This window comes from Lontra canadensis, unplaced genomic scaffold (assembly GCF_010015895.1).
Source record: "Lontra canadensis isolate GAN:19392208 unplaced genomic scaffold, GSC_riverotter_1.0 scaffold60, whole genome shotgun sequence".
NCBI classification, from domain to species: domain Eukaryota; kingdom Metazoa; phylum Chordata; class Mammalia; order Carnivora; family Mustelidae; genus Lontra; species Lontra canadensis.
Genome location: NW_022631054.1, coordinates 1,248,353 through 1,263,145, shown reverse-complemented (window position 1 = coordinate 1,263,145; position 14,793 = coordinate 1,248,353). Strand labels below are relative to the sequence as shown.

Here is a 14,793-nt window from a genome sequence, read left to right as displayed (position 1 = left end):
CATGATCTCAGGGTTGTGAGATCAAGGTTGTGTTGGGCTCTGCAGTCAGCATGGAGTCTGCTTGGGGTTCTCTCTTCCCCTCTCTCTCTGTCCCTACCCCCCACTTGCACTATAAATAAATAAATAAAATATTTAAAAAATATATTTAATAGACATTAATAATAAAGAGATCAAATTCAGTGGTCTCAGTTCCTTTGCACTTCTGAAAACCCAGTATGCTCTGACATGGGTTTTGCCCAATGTCACTGAATAATGGCTCAAGGTGAGAGTATGGGTGAATTCTCAGAGGGTGTGGTGTGAAGAGCTCTGGCTTTGGAATCAGACCTGGTTTTGAACCCTACTTCACTGATGACCTTAGATGAGTTCCATAAATAAGTTCCTCATTGACAGAACTGGAATAATAAAACCTACATCATAAGGGAGGTTATGAGTACATGTAAAGTATCTATTGCAGTGCTGACATGTAGTAGGTGCTCAATAAATAATCATTATTCGTAGTATAAACACTCTTGATGGAAGGTACAAAAATTAAATCACCAGTAGTATATGTTTTAAAGTAGTTCAGGAGAATTTGTCAGATGAGGTAGAAAGAAATCTGAGCTTTCAGATGAGAAGCAGGACCAAGTGTGGTGCCTTTCCAACAGTTCTGTTCAACAAACATTTGTGGAATGAAGCACCAGGTATATATGGGAAAATACGACATTGTCCTCTTCTCCAGGAGTTCAGAGTCCAGTGGGAAAGACAGACGCATAAGCAAATCACTTTCTTGCACTACTACATTATGAATGATAGGAAAGAGATAAGCACACAAAGTGTTATGGGGACAGAAGATGTTAGAAGCTAATTTGACAGAAGCAAGAGAAGTGTTAGAGGGGGTTGCACATGTTTCACAGGGGGAGTACATGTTTCACAGGAGAGACTGAAGTTGTTTTGAAGATCAAGTCGGTTAGGTGAAAAATGGAAGGGAAATATTCTAGGGGAAGGGAAGAGCATGAGTACAACAACGTCAGGAAATTGCAGAGGTGAGGAACAGCGAGGCATCCAAAACTTCAGCTTGTTTGGAATATGCTGCATGAGAGTATAGGGTGGAGAAATCATGGGAAATGAGGCCAGGAAGGCAGGGAGGGTCAATTCGTGGAGGGTTGATACGCCATACTGAGAACTTGGTAGAGGAATTGTGTAGTCCCAAGAACAGAAGTTATTCAACAAATGGTTCCGGGATAAGAGCAATATCCACATGCAAAAGAATAAAGTTGGGTGGTTCCTCAACAAGCGAAACATAGAATTACCATATGATCCAGCAATTCCACTCCTAGGTAATACTCCAAAGAATCGAAGGCAGGGACTCAAACAGATATTTGTACACCAATGTTCATAGCATTATTCACAACAGCTAAAATGGAGAAACAACCCAAGTGTCCATCTACAGACGAATAGAAAAGCAAAACGTGGCATATACCTATAATAGAATTCAGCAAAAAAAGGACACATGCTACAACATGGATGAACCTTGAAAACATTGTGCTAGATGAAAGAGCCAGACACAAAGGACAAATATTGTATGATTCCATTTACATGAGTTATCTAGACAAATTCATAGAGACAGGAAGTAGATTAGAGGTTGCCAGGAGCTGAGCAGGGAGAGGAGGAGTTCCTCCTAAAGGATTATAGAGTTTCTGTTTGGGGTGGTAAAAAGTTCCAGCAGCAGATAGTGGTAATGGTTTCACAAGATTGTGAATGGCAAATTTTATATTATATATTTTTTCACCACAATTTAAAAAATGAAAATGTAATGAAATAATGTTGTCCCCTTACCTCACACCATACACAAAAATTAACTCAAAATGGATCTAAGGCCTAAATGTAAGAACTCCAAAGGCACCTGGCTGGCTCTGTCGGAAGACCATGAGACTCCTGATCTCAGAATTGTGAGTTCAAGCCCCACACTGGATGCAGAGATTATTAAAATAAATTTAAGGGACACCCAAGTGGCTCGGTTGGTTAAGCCTCTGCCTTTAGTTCAGGTGGTGATCCCAGAGTCCTGGGATCAAGCCTCACAGGAGGCTTCTTGCTCAGCAGGGAGCCTGCTTCTCCCTTTGCCTGCCACTCCCCCCTGCTGTACTTTCTCTCTCTCTGACAAATAAATAAATAAAATCTTTAAAAATAAATAAAACAAATTGAAAACCTGAAAATGTAAGAACTATAACTATAAAACTCTTTGAAGAAAATGTAGGTATATATCTCTATGACTTTGGATTAGGCAATGGTTTCTTAGATATGGCAGCAACCAAAGAAAAAAATAAGTAAACAGGACTTCATCAAAATTAAAGAGGAGAAATCATGAGGATGTCCTACATGGTGAAGGAAAGCAGAACCACCAGGCCAGGGCAGTAGACTTACGTCATGGAATACAGCCTCTTTTGTTACGCTTCACAGACACTGGGTGTCTTACAAATCAAAGTATGTGGCAACCCTGTGTCAAGCAAGTCTACCGGTGCCATTTTTCCAACAGCCCCTGCCCCCTTTGTGTCTCTGTGTCACATTTTGGTGATCCTTGCAATATTTCAGACTTCTTCTTTATTACATTTGAATGCTGCAATCTCATGATAAAACTTGGGTGAACAAAGAAAAGTGGTTTCTTGAAATGGAATCTACTCCAGTCGAAGAAGCTCTGGAGATGGTTGAAACGGCAACGAAGGATTTAGGGTGTGACACTGAGTTGATAAAGCAGCAAGCAGCAGGGTTCTAGAGGATTGCCTCCAATTTAGAAAGAAGTTCTCCAGTGGGTAAGATGCTATCAAACACCATCCCACACTGCAGGGAAATGGTTTATGAAAGGAAAAGCCCATTGGTGCAGCAAATCTCACTGTTGTCTTATCTTAAGAAATTGCCACAGCCACCCTGACCTTCAGCAACCACTCTCCTGATCAGCCAGCAGCCATCCGCACCCAGGCAAGACCCTCCTCCATCAAAAAGTTTACAACTCATTGAAAGCTCAGATGATGCTGAGCATTTTTTAGCAATAAGGCATTTTTTAAGTAAGGTATGTACATTCTATTTTTAGACATAAGAATAGAAATAGAAATAGAAACTGCTGTTGCATACTTCATAGACTCCAATATAGTGTAAACAGAACTTTTACCCGCACTGGGAAACCAGAAAAATTCATCCGCCTCACTTTATTGTGATATCCGGTTCGTTGTGGCGGTCTGGAGCCAAACCCGCAGTATCCCTCCAGGCATGCCTGTGTACGGTTAGGAAAGTGGAATGAGGCTCAGAGATGAATCCTCAAGCACAGACACCACGCCCACACCCATCCAGCAGGTATTATTACTATCCAATACTGCAGATTAGGGAGCCAAGACCCAGAGAGAGAGCCTGCCTTGCCCAAGGCCATACAGCAGCCACACTGCACTGGCGTTCCCAAAGCTAGGACTACCCACCTTTTAATCCCATGCTCTTTCTCCTTGAGTGCATTGCCTCTCCCAGGAAAATTGAGCCACTGGAGAATGCCAGGAGGGAGGGGCTGAGCACCGTCCCGCTCACAGCAGTGACTGTTTTCCCAGCCGCAGCATAAATCAGAGCTTCCTCTACCGTCCATCTATCACATTGCACACTTTCCTTTCCTCAACACTAGCAAATGTCTCAATCATTCATCTGGAACTTGGCAGATGATAATGAATAATATTTTTATCTTCATATTTGTACTTCCTGCCCAATTTCTACCTGGCTAGGAAGCAGAGCTTCTTAGTCCAGAGGTAATAGACAGGCTTTAAAGGATTTAACCTCTATAATTACAAGTTCATTTTTGTCTGACTCTGTGCATTTTTTTTTTCTGGGGCAGAAGACTTTAGTTTCACCATTTCTGATATGCCCACAAAAGTGAAAACCTTCAAATAAGCCTTCATGTCTTCTACCTCGTCCATTCGCAGTACTTAGCAAGAATACCCTGCATGTGGCGGAAGCTCAACAGATGTTCAGATCTGGGGGGAACCAGGAACTTACTGCTTGCGAAAGGTTCTAGAAGTGACTGGCAAGGAGTGATGGAAGATGGGACGGGCAGCTCTATGCAGTGAAAGCGAGAAAGTGTGGGTTCAGGCAGCTCAAATGTTACTTCTCCTTTTAAATGTTCCCTAATCTCCTAGGCAGTCTGTCCTTCCCTCCTCTGCTTTGTATGAGTGAGTGAGAGAGAACCCAAGAGGGAGTGTACACTTGAGAGACAGCAGTAGCTATCAAAACCTTGAGCTAGAACAGGGAGTGCCGGCCAGAGAGAGGGAAGGTGGGGGAGGGAGAGGGGAGCAGCGGGGAGAGGGCGCATGCACGGTCTAGAGCGAGTGAAGGTGAGAGGGTATGCTGGATCAGGACTGGGGGAGAGAGATCCTCAGGCACAAGAAAGAAGAGAGAGCTAGAGCACAGGAGGCAAGGAAAGCAGACACAGAGTGAGCCAGCAGCCGAGTGAGGGCCACTATGGGCAGGGCAGGCAAGCAGGACTAGGACATAGTGTGGGGACAGAGCAGAGGTCAGGAATGGGGAGAGAGAGCTCATTGCTGTAAACTAGAGCAACCACTCGGGATCAATGTGGCCCGGGTAAGAGAGAGAGGAGGGAGAGGGAAAGATGCATGGCGCCTGTTCCAGAGAGAGACAGAGAGCCAAGCAAGTCCTAAGCCAAAGCACCATCAAGGTGAGTATGATCTTCCCCTTGGAGGAGGATGGGGCCAGGGCAAGGAAGCACAGGTAGGATTGAGGACAGGGACAGGAACAAGAACAGGAAAATCAGAAAACCAGGGTTTGGGAGCAAAAATTAATGAGACAAGGCAAAGCTGGAGGGGAGGGTGGGGAGGAGCCAAGAATGCAGCAGGAGGAAGGAGACCAGCGGGTAAGAGAATTCAGGAAACACATTATGTCTATCCCTGTGTTGCTAAGTCTCCCACCCTAGCATGAGGGCCAGCTGCTGTCCTTGCCTGTGTAGGTTTTCTATATAGCAGTGGCATGCTCTCTTTAGGATTCTGCCCTGCTTTATTTGTCAGCAAGGACAGAGTATATACTGTGCACGAGATCTGCCTGAGCTGCTGCTGAGGCTCCATCATTCAGGAAGTGTGGATTACACACTCTGTCCTTAATTTGCTGTGACTGCTGCCGTTTTCCCATTTTATGTTTTATGTTTACAAGTAATTGCACTGAAATTTCCCAGGGCAGAATGAAAGCAAGAACTGAAACCGCACCCTGCTCAAAAGGGAGAGTGAGGCACTTAACTAAAAGAAGACTTTGGGATTCTATGGGATTTTCCATGTTTGAACTTAACTCTGATTTGTCGGTGGCGATCCTTGAAATTTCAACTGAGCCTTGTCTCTGCAGCTAGTTTGTCGGTTCCTGCAAGATTGGAATTATGCCTGTACGCCTTCCTACCCAGCCTACCTGTCCCTCCCTAGAACTTAAGATAAGATAGGTTTCAACTGAGCAGAGCACAGGAAGTATTTGTTGACGCTGGTTTCATTGATTCCTGCATCGTTACCATCGTAACAATCTTTGACAAGTGATGGCCATAAGGAGGCAGGCACCAGGCAGGCACCGAGCGCAGCTCTGCACAAAGGGAACTCATGGCAAGAGCCTTGCCCTGTGGCAGAAAAGGAGACATTCAAACATTAGGGGCAATCACTCCTCAAGGACCCAGGACTCACAGGTCCCCGTCCTTTAGCCTGTACCCCCACTTTGTTCAGCTCACTGAGAAACCCACCCAGTCAGAAAAAGGCAGCCTGAGAAACATTGAGTGCCTCCACATGGAGAAGCTTTGGGAAGAAGCCAATAGGACATTAATGACTGTTTTAGTTTTGGGTACTAACCAATGCTCTTGGCAGTATGAAAAATCATATTTTTTTTCATTTCTTAAACTGGCATAATGTGCAAAGAGAATTCAATGTTTATGATGGGATGACAAGTGTCATTTCTAGATATAAGAAAGAATAGGTAGAAGGAAAAGCTCATATGTAGAAATGAGAATTTTAGGAATAGCATGAAAGAAGAAAGGGGAACTTGACCTCAGACCTGGATCTGCCTTTCTCACCACCCTTCCTTCCCTCCTAGCCCCTTCACTCCCCAACACATGTCTCAAGGGGACATGTGATTTCCAGTTCTGAATCCAGATCATAGGCTGGTCCCTGAGGGAATTCCTGGCACCCTGTAGTGACTGGGATCGAAGGTTCCAGGAGGCTGGGCCAGCTCTGCCTTGGAAGAGGATTGCTCTGTTGGAACCGGACTGGAGACCATTTTAATAACCACAACAACAGCCAATGCCTGGAGCATTCCGTATTTGCCTGATGCTCTACTAAGCACTCTGTATCATTATTTGACTTACGTCTCCCACCAATTCATGGATTCTCACATCTGACAGATTGAGACAGAAGGCTGGGGAAGTGTGACTTGCCAAGGTTTCCCAGCTTGTAAGCGGCAGAGCCAGGACTCAAACCCAAGTCTTTCAGAACCCCAAACCTGCAGTTTTAACCACACTGCTTGACACAGCACCCTGCTTAGCATTAGATCAGAGGGCACTCTCTAACTACTTCTTCGAGAAAATAGAGACTCCAAACACACTGGCAGCTCTTCTGGCCTGGACCAAAACAACCAAATAAACCCTCCAGCTCATTTTATTGCCTCATTCATCTCTTTCCCTCATTCTGTTCTCCCCAGACTTGTAATCCCATCTCTTTCATTAATGAGCTATATACATTCAGACAAATAATAAGTTCTCTGATGCCCCGTTTCTCCATCCCGAAGGTAAAGAGGTAGACTGTAGGGGGTGAGGGGGGACAGGGGAGAATGGGGGGGAGCTGACCCCTAAGATCACTGGCAGGAAGGCAGGAAGGCCACTGGAGGAAATCTGCCTCCTTTGCTACTTTTAGCTCCTTCAGCAGAACAAGGAGTGCCAGGTCATAGACTTTATATATATTTTTAAGATATTTATGGGGCACCTGGGTGGCTTAGTTGGTTAAGCAACTGCCTTCAGCTCAGGTCATGATCTCCAGGTCCTGGGATCGAGTCCCGTGTCAGGTTCCCTGCTAAGTGGGGAGACTGCTTCTCTCTCTCTGCCTGCTGCTCCCCTTTCTTGTGCTCTCTCTTTCTGTCAAATAAATAAATAGTATCTTTTTTAAAGAAAGATTTTTTTTTTTAATTTATCAGGGAGAGCATGAGCGAGAGTGGGGAAGGGGTGGCAGAGAGAGAAACAGGCCCTCCACCGAGCAGAGAGCCCAATGCGACACTCGATCCCAGGACCCTGAGACCATATGATCTGAGCTGAAGGCAGATGCTTCACTGATTGAGCCACCCAGGTGCCCCCAGGTCTTAGACTTTAAAATCAGGCAGATCTGATTGTGAGTCACACCTGGCCTTGTCCTTCCGTGACAAGTACATCTCAGGCCTCAGTCCAGAAGTGGTCCCACCCCAGGCTGATGGAAAGCTGGTACATATGTATGCGTTCTCTAGGAAGCACCTGTGTGACATTTCACTTCTGCCTCTTTGCTCCCAGCACCTGCCTGCCCTTCTGCCGTCCAAGTGCCCTGACTGTGCCATTGCGCCAGCCATGGAGAACGAGCTGCCAGTCCCCCATACATCCAGCAGCACCAGCAGCAGCTGCAACAGTGGCAGCAGCGGTGGGAGTGGCCGGCCCACGGGGCCCCAGATTTCTGTGTATAGCGGCATTCCTGACCGGCAGACTGTGCAGGTAAGATTCCGGCTGATCTAGAGATCGTAGTCCTGGATCATGTTGGGGCTAGCCAGGAGGACGTGTTGGCATGGTCTGGGGAGCAACTGGGCTGCGGACTCTAGAATGGGCATCAGGGAATGTGTTCATGGATATATACTTAGACACCGCTGGAGAAGAAGTGATGCTAGATGGGTCTGATCAGGGAGGTTCGGGGAGAGAGAGAATACTTTGCAGATCTGGAAAATTCCTATCTCACCTGGTGATTCAGATCCCAGAGTGCTGTTTGGGAGGACAGGCATGTGAAAGTGTGAAGGGGAAACAAAAATAATAAGCAGAAAAAAAGCAATAGGGAGCTACTCAGCTACCACCTAGACCTATTATCTGAAAAACCACTGCCCTGTAATAAAACTAAGTTTCTTAGAGGACCAAAAGGGATCCCCAAAGCAGTGGTCTGCTAAGTGTCATCCCTGAGGCCTTCCGGGTGATGACACACAGTCCCCCACACACCCATGCCCATGTTTCACCATCTGCTTTGTGCCCCATATGGTACAAAAACCACTGCGGATTTATCTAATCCTCCTGCTGGAAATGGGTATTACATTCTTCTTCCATAACGGAGAAGACTGAGGCTCAGAGAAGGTAATAACTCATCCAGGCCATTCAGGTGAAGACAGAAAAGGCTGAAACTCATGCCCCCCACAGCTCTCTGTGTGAGGTCCCCAGATAAGACAGATAGACTGCCCCTAGGAAGTGTTCACTCCAGGGAGCTGGGCTAATCCCCCAAAAATGTATCAGACGTGTGACCTCGTCCTGCTTTGGCCCCTGGCCCAGATTTGGGAGTGGAGGACGGGTCACAGTAGACAGCGAGAGAGTCTGAAGACACCATCAGGTACTCTGAAGTCTTCCCTCTCCGGGTTACCTCTGTGTCCGGTGGAGTAAAGCCATGGTTCCTGCACCCATCCTTACCACCCCCACACCTGGCTTCTTCCCAGCCCCTCGGAACATGAGGGTTTAAGCACAGCTTCTAGCAGCCCACGTCAGGATGAGCCGTCCTCCCACCCCTCATCACAAGTCTAGATGCAAGGGATTGGGGGTTTTCTGTGCTGCGATTGACACCCCCCCCCCCGCCACAGTTGCATTGCGCATCAATGCACAGTGGTTCAGGGCTCCTGCCATTTCCACTTGTTGGCACCAGCCCTCTGGTGAGGAAGAGCCACCATATCTCCGCTACTACTGTCTGGATTGCGGGGATGTTCGTTCAGGAGTCTAAGGAAAATAGAGAGGCCTAGGTGTGGGGAGTAAGAGGAAAGGATTCTGGGAGAGAACAAGGAATAAAGAGCACTGTGATTGTATAAACTGGGACCATTTGAGGAGAGAGAACACTGGAGAGGAGTGGGATCTGAAGAATTGGGCTGGGGTGGGGGAATCCGGAGACCCCAGAGCCCATGAAGAATCTGAGATATTAGCCTGTTTTTGCAGAACTCCAAATCTGAGCCCAAAGATGGTGTTGGTCAAGAACCACCAGCCCTAGAAGTCAGGCTAAGGCAGAGAAATCCAGACTGGATGCTTGCTTGTTGGGGGCAGGACCCAGGGTGGGAAGCAGCCTCATGGTCAGGGATGTGGCAGAGCTAAGAGTAGCAAGTGGGCCAAAGCCTGGCTAGGGCCCACATGGAGCATCAGGAGGCAAGATGGCAGGAGGGTGACCAGGAAAGGAGAAGGGAGGAGAAATGTCTGTGGGGCTTAGGAGAAGACAGAAGATCTCAGGGCTGGGTGAAAGGCATTCACTTTTATTTGTTCCTGGGGATAAGTGGAGGTTTTGAGACACTGGGAGTGAAGGTTGGGGAGAAGGAGATCAAAGAATCAAAGGAAGCCTTTGTCACTTCCTAGAGGCAATGGCTCAGCCAGTCCAGTCTGGAAACAGGAGTAGCAGTAAGGCTGGTGATAGTGATGGTGGCCAGAAAGAGGGAATGACGGAGAGGGGGAGAGAAAGAATACAAGAGAAAGGCATCATCCTTGTGGCACTGGCCTGCTCTCTAAGGCCAACGGGACTTTCTTCTAAGGGACTGATGGAACTCTAGCAGCTGGGGGCAGATCCTGGGAAGCAGCCCCAGCCTGGAGGGTGTGGCCCTTGGGTAAGTTGCGGCTGCTGGCTGTGCTGCTCAGGCTGGACTAGGCCCCCCTTCAGACCTGCCTCTCTCTCCTACCCCTTTCCTTCTCTCCACCTTATTGGGCCTCAGTCCCCCTGCCCTCACTGTCCAGTGCTCCGGTCCCCCAATCTGAGCACAGGGAATGGCCAGAGGGGGAGTGGCGAATAAGCCTGGCAGGGGACACAGTGTCCCTGGAGGCTTTCTCCCCGCTATCTGCTGTCTGTCGCCCTGAGCATCCCCGCTGCCCAGAGCCGCTAAGAGCAGTGGTGTCCTGCTCTGACTTTCCCCACGCCACGCGGGCGGCCACCCCCAGAGCTGATGCAGTTGGGGAGGAAAGGAGCCCAGGAGCTGAAGCTCTGCGGGGGCAGACGAGGGCGGAGAAGTAGGCAGGGTGAAACGGCGCCGGCTGCAGGCCTCCCTAGGCCATGGTGACCCCTTGTAGGGGTGGTCGCTGGCCTGGGGTGCCCCGAGCAGTTAAGGGGAGATGGGGCTGCCCAGGCGTTGGGGAAGAAGGGGTGGGTCCCCGCCAGCCGGGTGACAGCGCTGCCTCCCCGTCCCCCGCCGGCCCCCTAGGTGATCCAGCAGGCGCTGCACAGGCAGCCCAGCACGGCGGCCCAGTACCTGCAGCAGATGTACGCGGCCCAGCAGCAGCACCTCATGCTGCAGACGGCCGCGCTCCAGCAGCAGCACCTCGGTGGCGCCCAGCTCCAGAGCCTGGCGGCCGTTCAGCAGGTGAGAGGGGCAGGGTGGGGGAGCGGGGAGGAGGGAGGAGCGGGCTCTGTATGCGCGGTGCTGCTGGGGGCAAGGGGGTAGGGGCACAGGGGCGGGGGGCGCCCTCACAGAATCCCTGGGCGCAGGCACGAAGGTCATGGTCCTTTGCCAGATGAGGAAAGAGTGTGTGGGAAGTTCGGCCCGGGGCCCAAGTTCACACAGCCCCGTGAGTGGAGTGGTGGAACTCTCTGCCCAGCTGGCCCCAGGAAGAAGGGCCGGGGGAACCCCTCCTCCCCAGGGCACCACACCACACTAGGGGGGGGGCCCTGGAGGGAGTGACCTCAAGAGAAGGCCGTTGCCCACCTAGCTTCCTGTCTGTCCTTCGTGGCTGAGAAGACCTCATGTGTTCCTTCATTCACCAAAAGTCCCGTGTACCCACTGTGCCACAGGGCATGTCAGACACTGAGTCCGCTGTGGACCCTGCCTTTGCAGAGCTTAGATGAGGTGAGAGCGAGCAAACAGAAACCCAGATAGACGAGGAAGCGAAATATCTAAATCTCTAAGTTGCCATAAGCAGTCTGAAAGAGAAAGTTCGCTTGGCCTGAGAGACAAGTGGGTTGTCCTGGGTTGGGCAGCTGGGGACCGTCTGTCTGCTGGAGGGACATGGCGCTGACGCGTGAAGTATGGGAAGAAGCCGGCCATGGGGAGGCGGGCAGACAGAACATGCCAGACAGCCTGTGCAAAATCTCTCATGGGGTCTGTGAGCCCAGTGTGACAGAGCACGGTGGCGGGGGCTACAGAGACCCGGAAAGATAGGTAGTAATCATCACTAATCCTCTGAGCTCTTACGTGTGGATGCTTTGCCTTGCTTCATCCTTTCCGCGATGCTACAAGGTGGGTTCTGTTTTTTATAAAGAGGAAACTGAAGCACGTGCTTGAGGCCACACAGATGAAGCAGAATGAGGGTTTGACTGTAGGCTTTGGACTCCTAACCATCGTCCTCTAGCGCTTCCTTAGAGAGCTTGGGGAACAGCTAGCTGGGGGAGATCTGGGGCCCTTGTGACAAGCATTGTTCTTTTCTAGGCAAGCCTGGTGGCCAACAGACAAGGGAGCACGTCAGGCAGCAACGTGTCTGCACAGGCCCCAGCCCAGTCATCCTCGGTGAGTAGGTTGGAGAGCAGCAAGCAGGACCCACAGCGCTGGGTCCAGCTCCTCCCTCCTTGTCCCAGATGCTCGCGGGCTCCCAGACCCAGGCAAGGAATCCTTAGCCCTGCTCATGGCTGGAATCTATCACTCTTGCCAGGGGAGGGGAAAAAAAAATTGGCTCTTTCTAACCCTTACTTTAGTAACTCCCTGTCACCCTTCACTCCAACGGCCAGACTCTCTGTGTAGAGTTCAGTTCTCTCTGCCACTGAACCCTCCCTGCAGCTCCACATGTAGGCCAGAGATGGGCCAGAGATGGGGCAGGGCTGAGGGACGCTCCAAGACCCATGTGTCAGAGATGGTCCTAAAGAAGGCTGAATCCACCAAAGAACAGAGGAGGGGGAGAGAAAGAAGTGGAGGGGGGGGCACAGAGTTAACCAACAGAACCTCCTGCTTCCTACTGCATGTTTCTCTCTCATCAGATCAATCTGGCAGCCTCCCCAGCAGCAGCCCAGCTCATCAACCGGGCGCAGAGCGTCAACTCGGCGACAGCCTCAGGCATCGCCCAGCAGGCTGTGCTCTTGGGCAACACGTCATCTCCGGCCCTGACGGCAAGCCAAGCACAGATGTATCTAAGGGCACAGATGGTGAGTACCCAGCCTGGGCCGCAGCTCAGATGGCCTGGGAGGAGTACAAAGACAGACAGGTTGGGGCTGGGAGGTTAAAGAGGGTAGGGATTAGAGAAGTGGGGGGGAGGAGCACCCAGGGACAGGCGGCAAGAGGTAAGGGGTGGCATAAAGAAGAGGGCATCTGGAAGGTTGAATGGGAGCTTGGGTACAGGCTCAGTGACCCAAGGACACGTGGGGTTCCCGGCTGAAATGGAGAAGGTTGCTGATGAGGCCTCCTTTCCTTTCTTAATAGTCCTCTTCTTATCAGAAACCACTCCCCCGAATTCATTAGGGTAGAAAATGCAGGGGCCCGTGCCCAGATGGTCAGTATACGCAGATACTTAAGCAAACAAACAGACATCCATGTACTTTACAAAAATGGGGTCTTAACCCCCTGTGTCAGGCCTTACAGGGACCAGCCACCACTAGTTCCAGGACCAAAGGAGAATTCCAGCCCAGGGGGTAAAGGTGATATTCCATTTCACGACACACTGCTGTCTCCACTGCTCTCCCAACTGGGTCCCCATCCAAATCAGGGTCACCCTGTCACCTGTTAATTCAGCTTATTTGAATGTGCCAAATGTGCTCAGGATGGGATCAGCCCCAGACCTGCTTACCTAGAATCTCTCCTCTACACCTGCCCCTAAGGGATGCAAAGGTCCTGAGGTCTGGGTCCTTAAGATTTAGAAGAATTTCCAGGGAAAATAGCAGCATACTTCCCAGGAGACAAATAACGTGTAGCTCTATGTCAGGCTCAGCTCACTGAGTCTGATCTCGTGTCTCCCCTCCTGAAGATGTCTCCCTCTGGCTCCTTGACACGCTGCCCTGAAGACAATACAGTCCTACCCTCCCTTTGCTTCTGTGGCCAGAACTTGACACTTGGGGATTTTCCGGTCTTGCTCCAGCACTTCCTTTCTTGACTCTGAGTTCGTTGTTTGTAGTGTTCCATTCCCTGGGAATAGCCTCTGGGACACACAGTATGGAATAGACTTGCACTTCCCTAGGGAACGGGAGGCCACAGCGTGACCCTGCCCAAACTTGCCTTTGTCTTCGGTTTACTCGTTCCCTTGTCCTACTCAGCTGCCCCAGTCGGGGTCCTTCAGCCTGTCTGCCTCCCTCCCCAGTGCAGGGCACACCGGCCCAGAAGAGTAGACATAGGTGTACCTCAGAGTTTGGGGAAAGCTGCCTATGAGATATCTGCACACCCACGGGGCACCAAACAAGGCTCGCAGGGTTGGAAGTGTCACGCAGAGACCAGCATGTAGCTGGTACCCACCGAAGGGGAGGCAGGCCTGAGTATGGCTCCAGGAACCCGGGTCTTCCGCCCCCATTGTCTCTGTACCCGCCTCCCACCTGAATCTAAATTTGACTAAGAACTGAGAAAAGAATACATCTACTTGGATCCCTTGTGCAGGGGAGTCCCATTCTGGCCCAGACTTGGAGTCAGGAGTGGGTTAGACCTGGAAAGAGGTCCTACGACATCTGTTTGAACCCAAGGTCCCTGCTCCCTGGGGTGCTGTGGAGAGAGTGACTTCAGGGTATCCCAGGAAGTTTGGCCCTCTGGGATGAGCTCCTCACAGAGGCTTCTGAAGTAAACCCAATGTGCATCCCCAGATGCGCTCTCCCCCGCCATCCCCTTCACTAGCCAGCCTGGATCAGGATGCTACAAGCCTCTTGAGACTTTCAGGTGGTCCCCCTGGACTCTTTCCCTCTCTTGCCTCCCTCTTTCCCCATATCTGCTCCTTGGCTGAACTGGCCTGTCCTGTGGCTGAGCCCACATTGGGCAGGTAAAAGGCGCCTCGTTTCCTGTGATTCCAGGCCCAGCCAGGTAACCTGGTGCAGGTAGCTAGGAGCCTAGGCGGCACTGTTCCTTTGTCCCCTCAGCTCATCTTCACGCCCACGGCCACCGTCGCTACTGTGCAGCCTGAGCTCGGCACTGGCTCCCCCGCCCGGCCCCCCACCCCCGCCCAGGTGAGGATTCCATGCTGCTGGGAGGGCAGGGGGGTGGGCACCTCCGTAGAGGGGTACTGATACCGGGTATGGGCACAGGCCTGGAGGCTCTTTGACTCTCTTGAAAGGTTGGGATCTTCTAGGAAAGCCGGGGGGAGACAGGACATCCCGCTGCTCCCAGACTGACTCCTTAATTAATTCCCCCGTTGAGAAGACCTCAGCCACTCTCGACTCCGCTCCATTCCCTCAAACGTAGATCAGGAGTCAGAGAGCAACAGGCTGGGGTAAACGCTGTTGCCAATAATGGGTGGCCATTACTAGCTTTTTCCCAGTATAACTTCTGTGTTGCTTTTCAAGTGGAAAAATCCCACTCTGGCTACACACACTAGCCCCTCTAGTTCAGGAAAAATGGCACGGAAGAGGGAGCAAGGTCAGTCCTGGGTCCCCACCTTCCTCTGGGAGTACACGGATACCGCTG

General features: G+C 50.6%; 1 protein-coding gene across 4 annotated transcripts in view; it reads left to right on the top strand.

Annotated features, from left to right (window-relative positions):
• The first annotated feature begins 7,519 nt into the window (after positions 1-7,519).
• Positions 7,520-14,793, top strand: part of PHC2 (polyhomeotic homolog 2) — a 53,106-nt gene continuing 45,832 nt past the window's right edge. Inside the window, exons 1-5 of one of the 4 annotated variants that reach the window (XM_032877148.1) lie at positions 7,520-7,714; positions 10,417-10,575; positions 11,638-11,715; positions 12,180-12,344; positions 14,250-14,336. In XM_032877148.1, the coding sequence (XP_032733039.1) occupies positions 7,574-7,714; positions 10,417-10,575; positions 11,638-11,715; positions 12,180-12,344; positions 14,250-14,336 (630 nt within the window). In that variant the 5' untranslated portion in view covers positions 7,520-7,573. Of the gene's footprint in view, positions 7,715-10,416; positions 10,576-10,973; positions 11,059-11,637; positions 11,716-12,179; positions 12,345-14,249; positions 14,337-14,793 lie in introns of those variants that run through there. The other 3 variants (XM_032877151.1, XM_032877149.1, XM_032877152.1) reach the window with 3 other exon arrangements.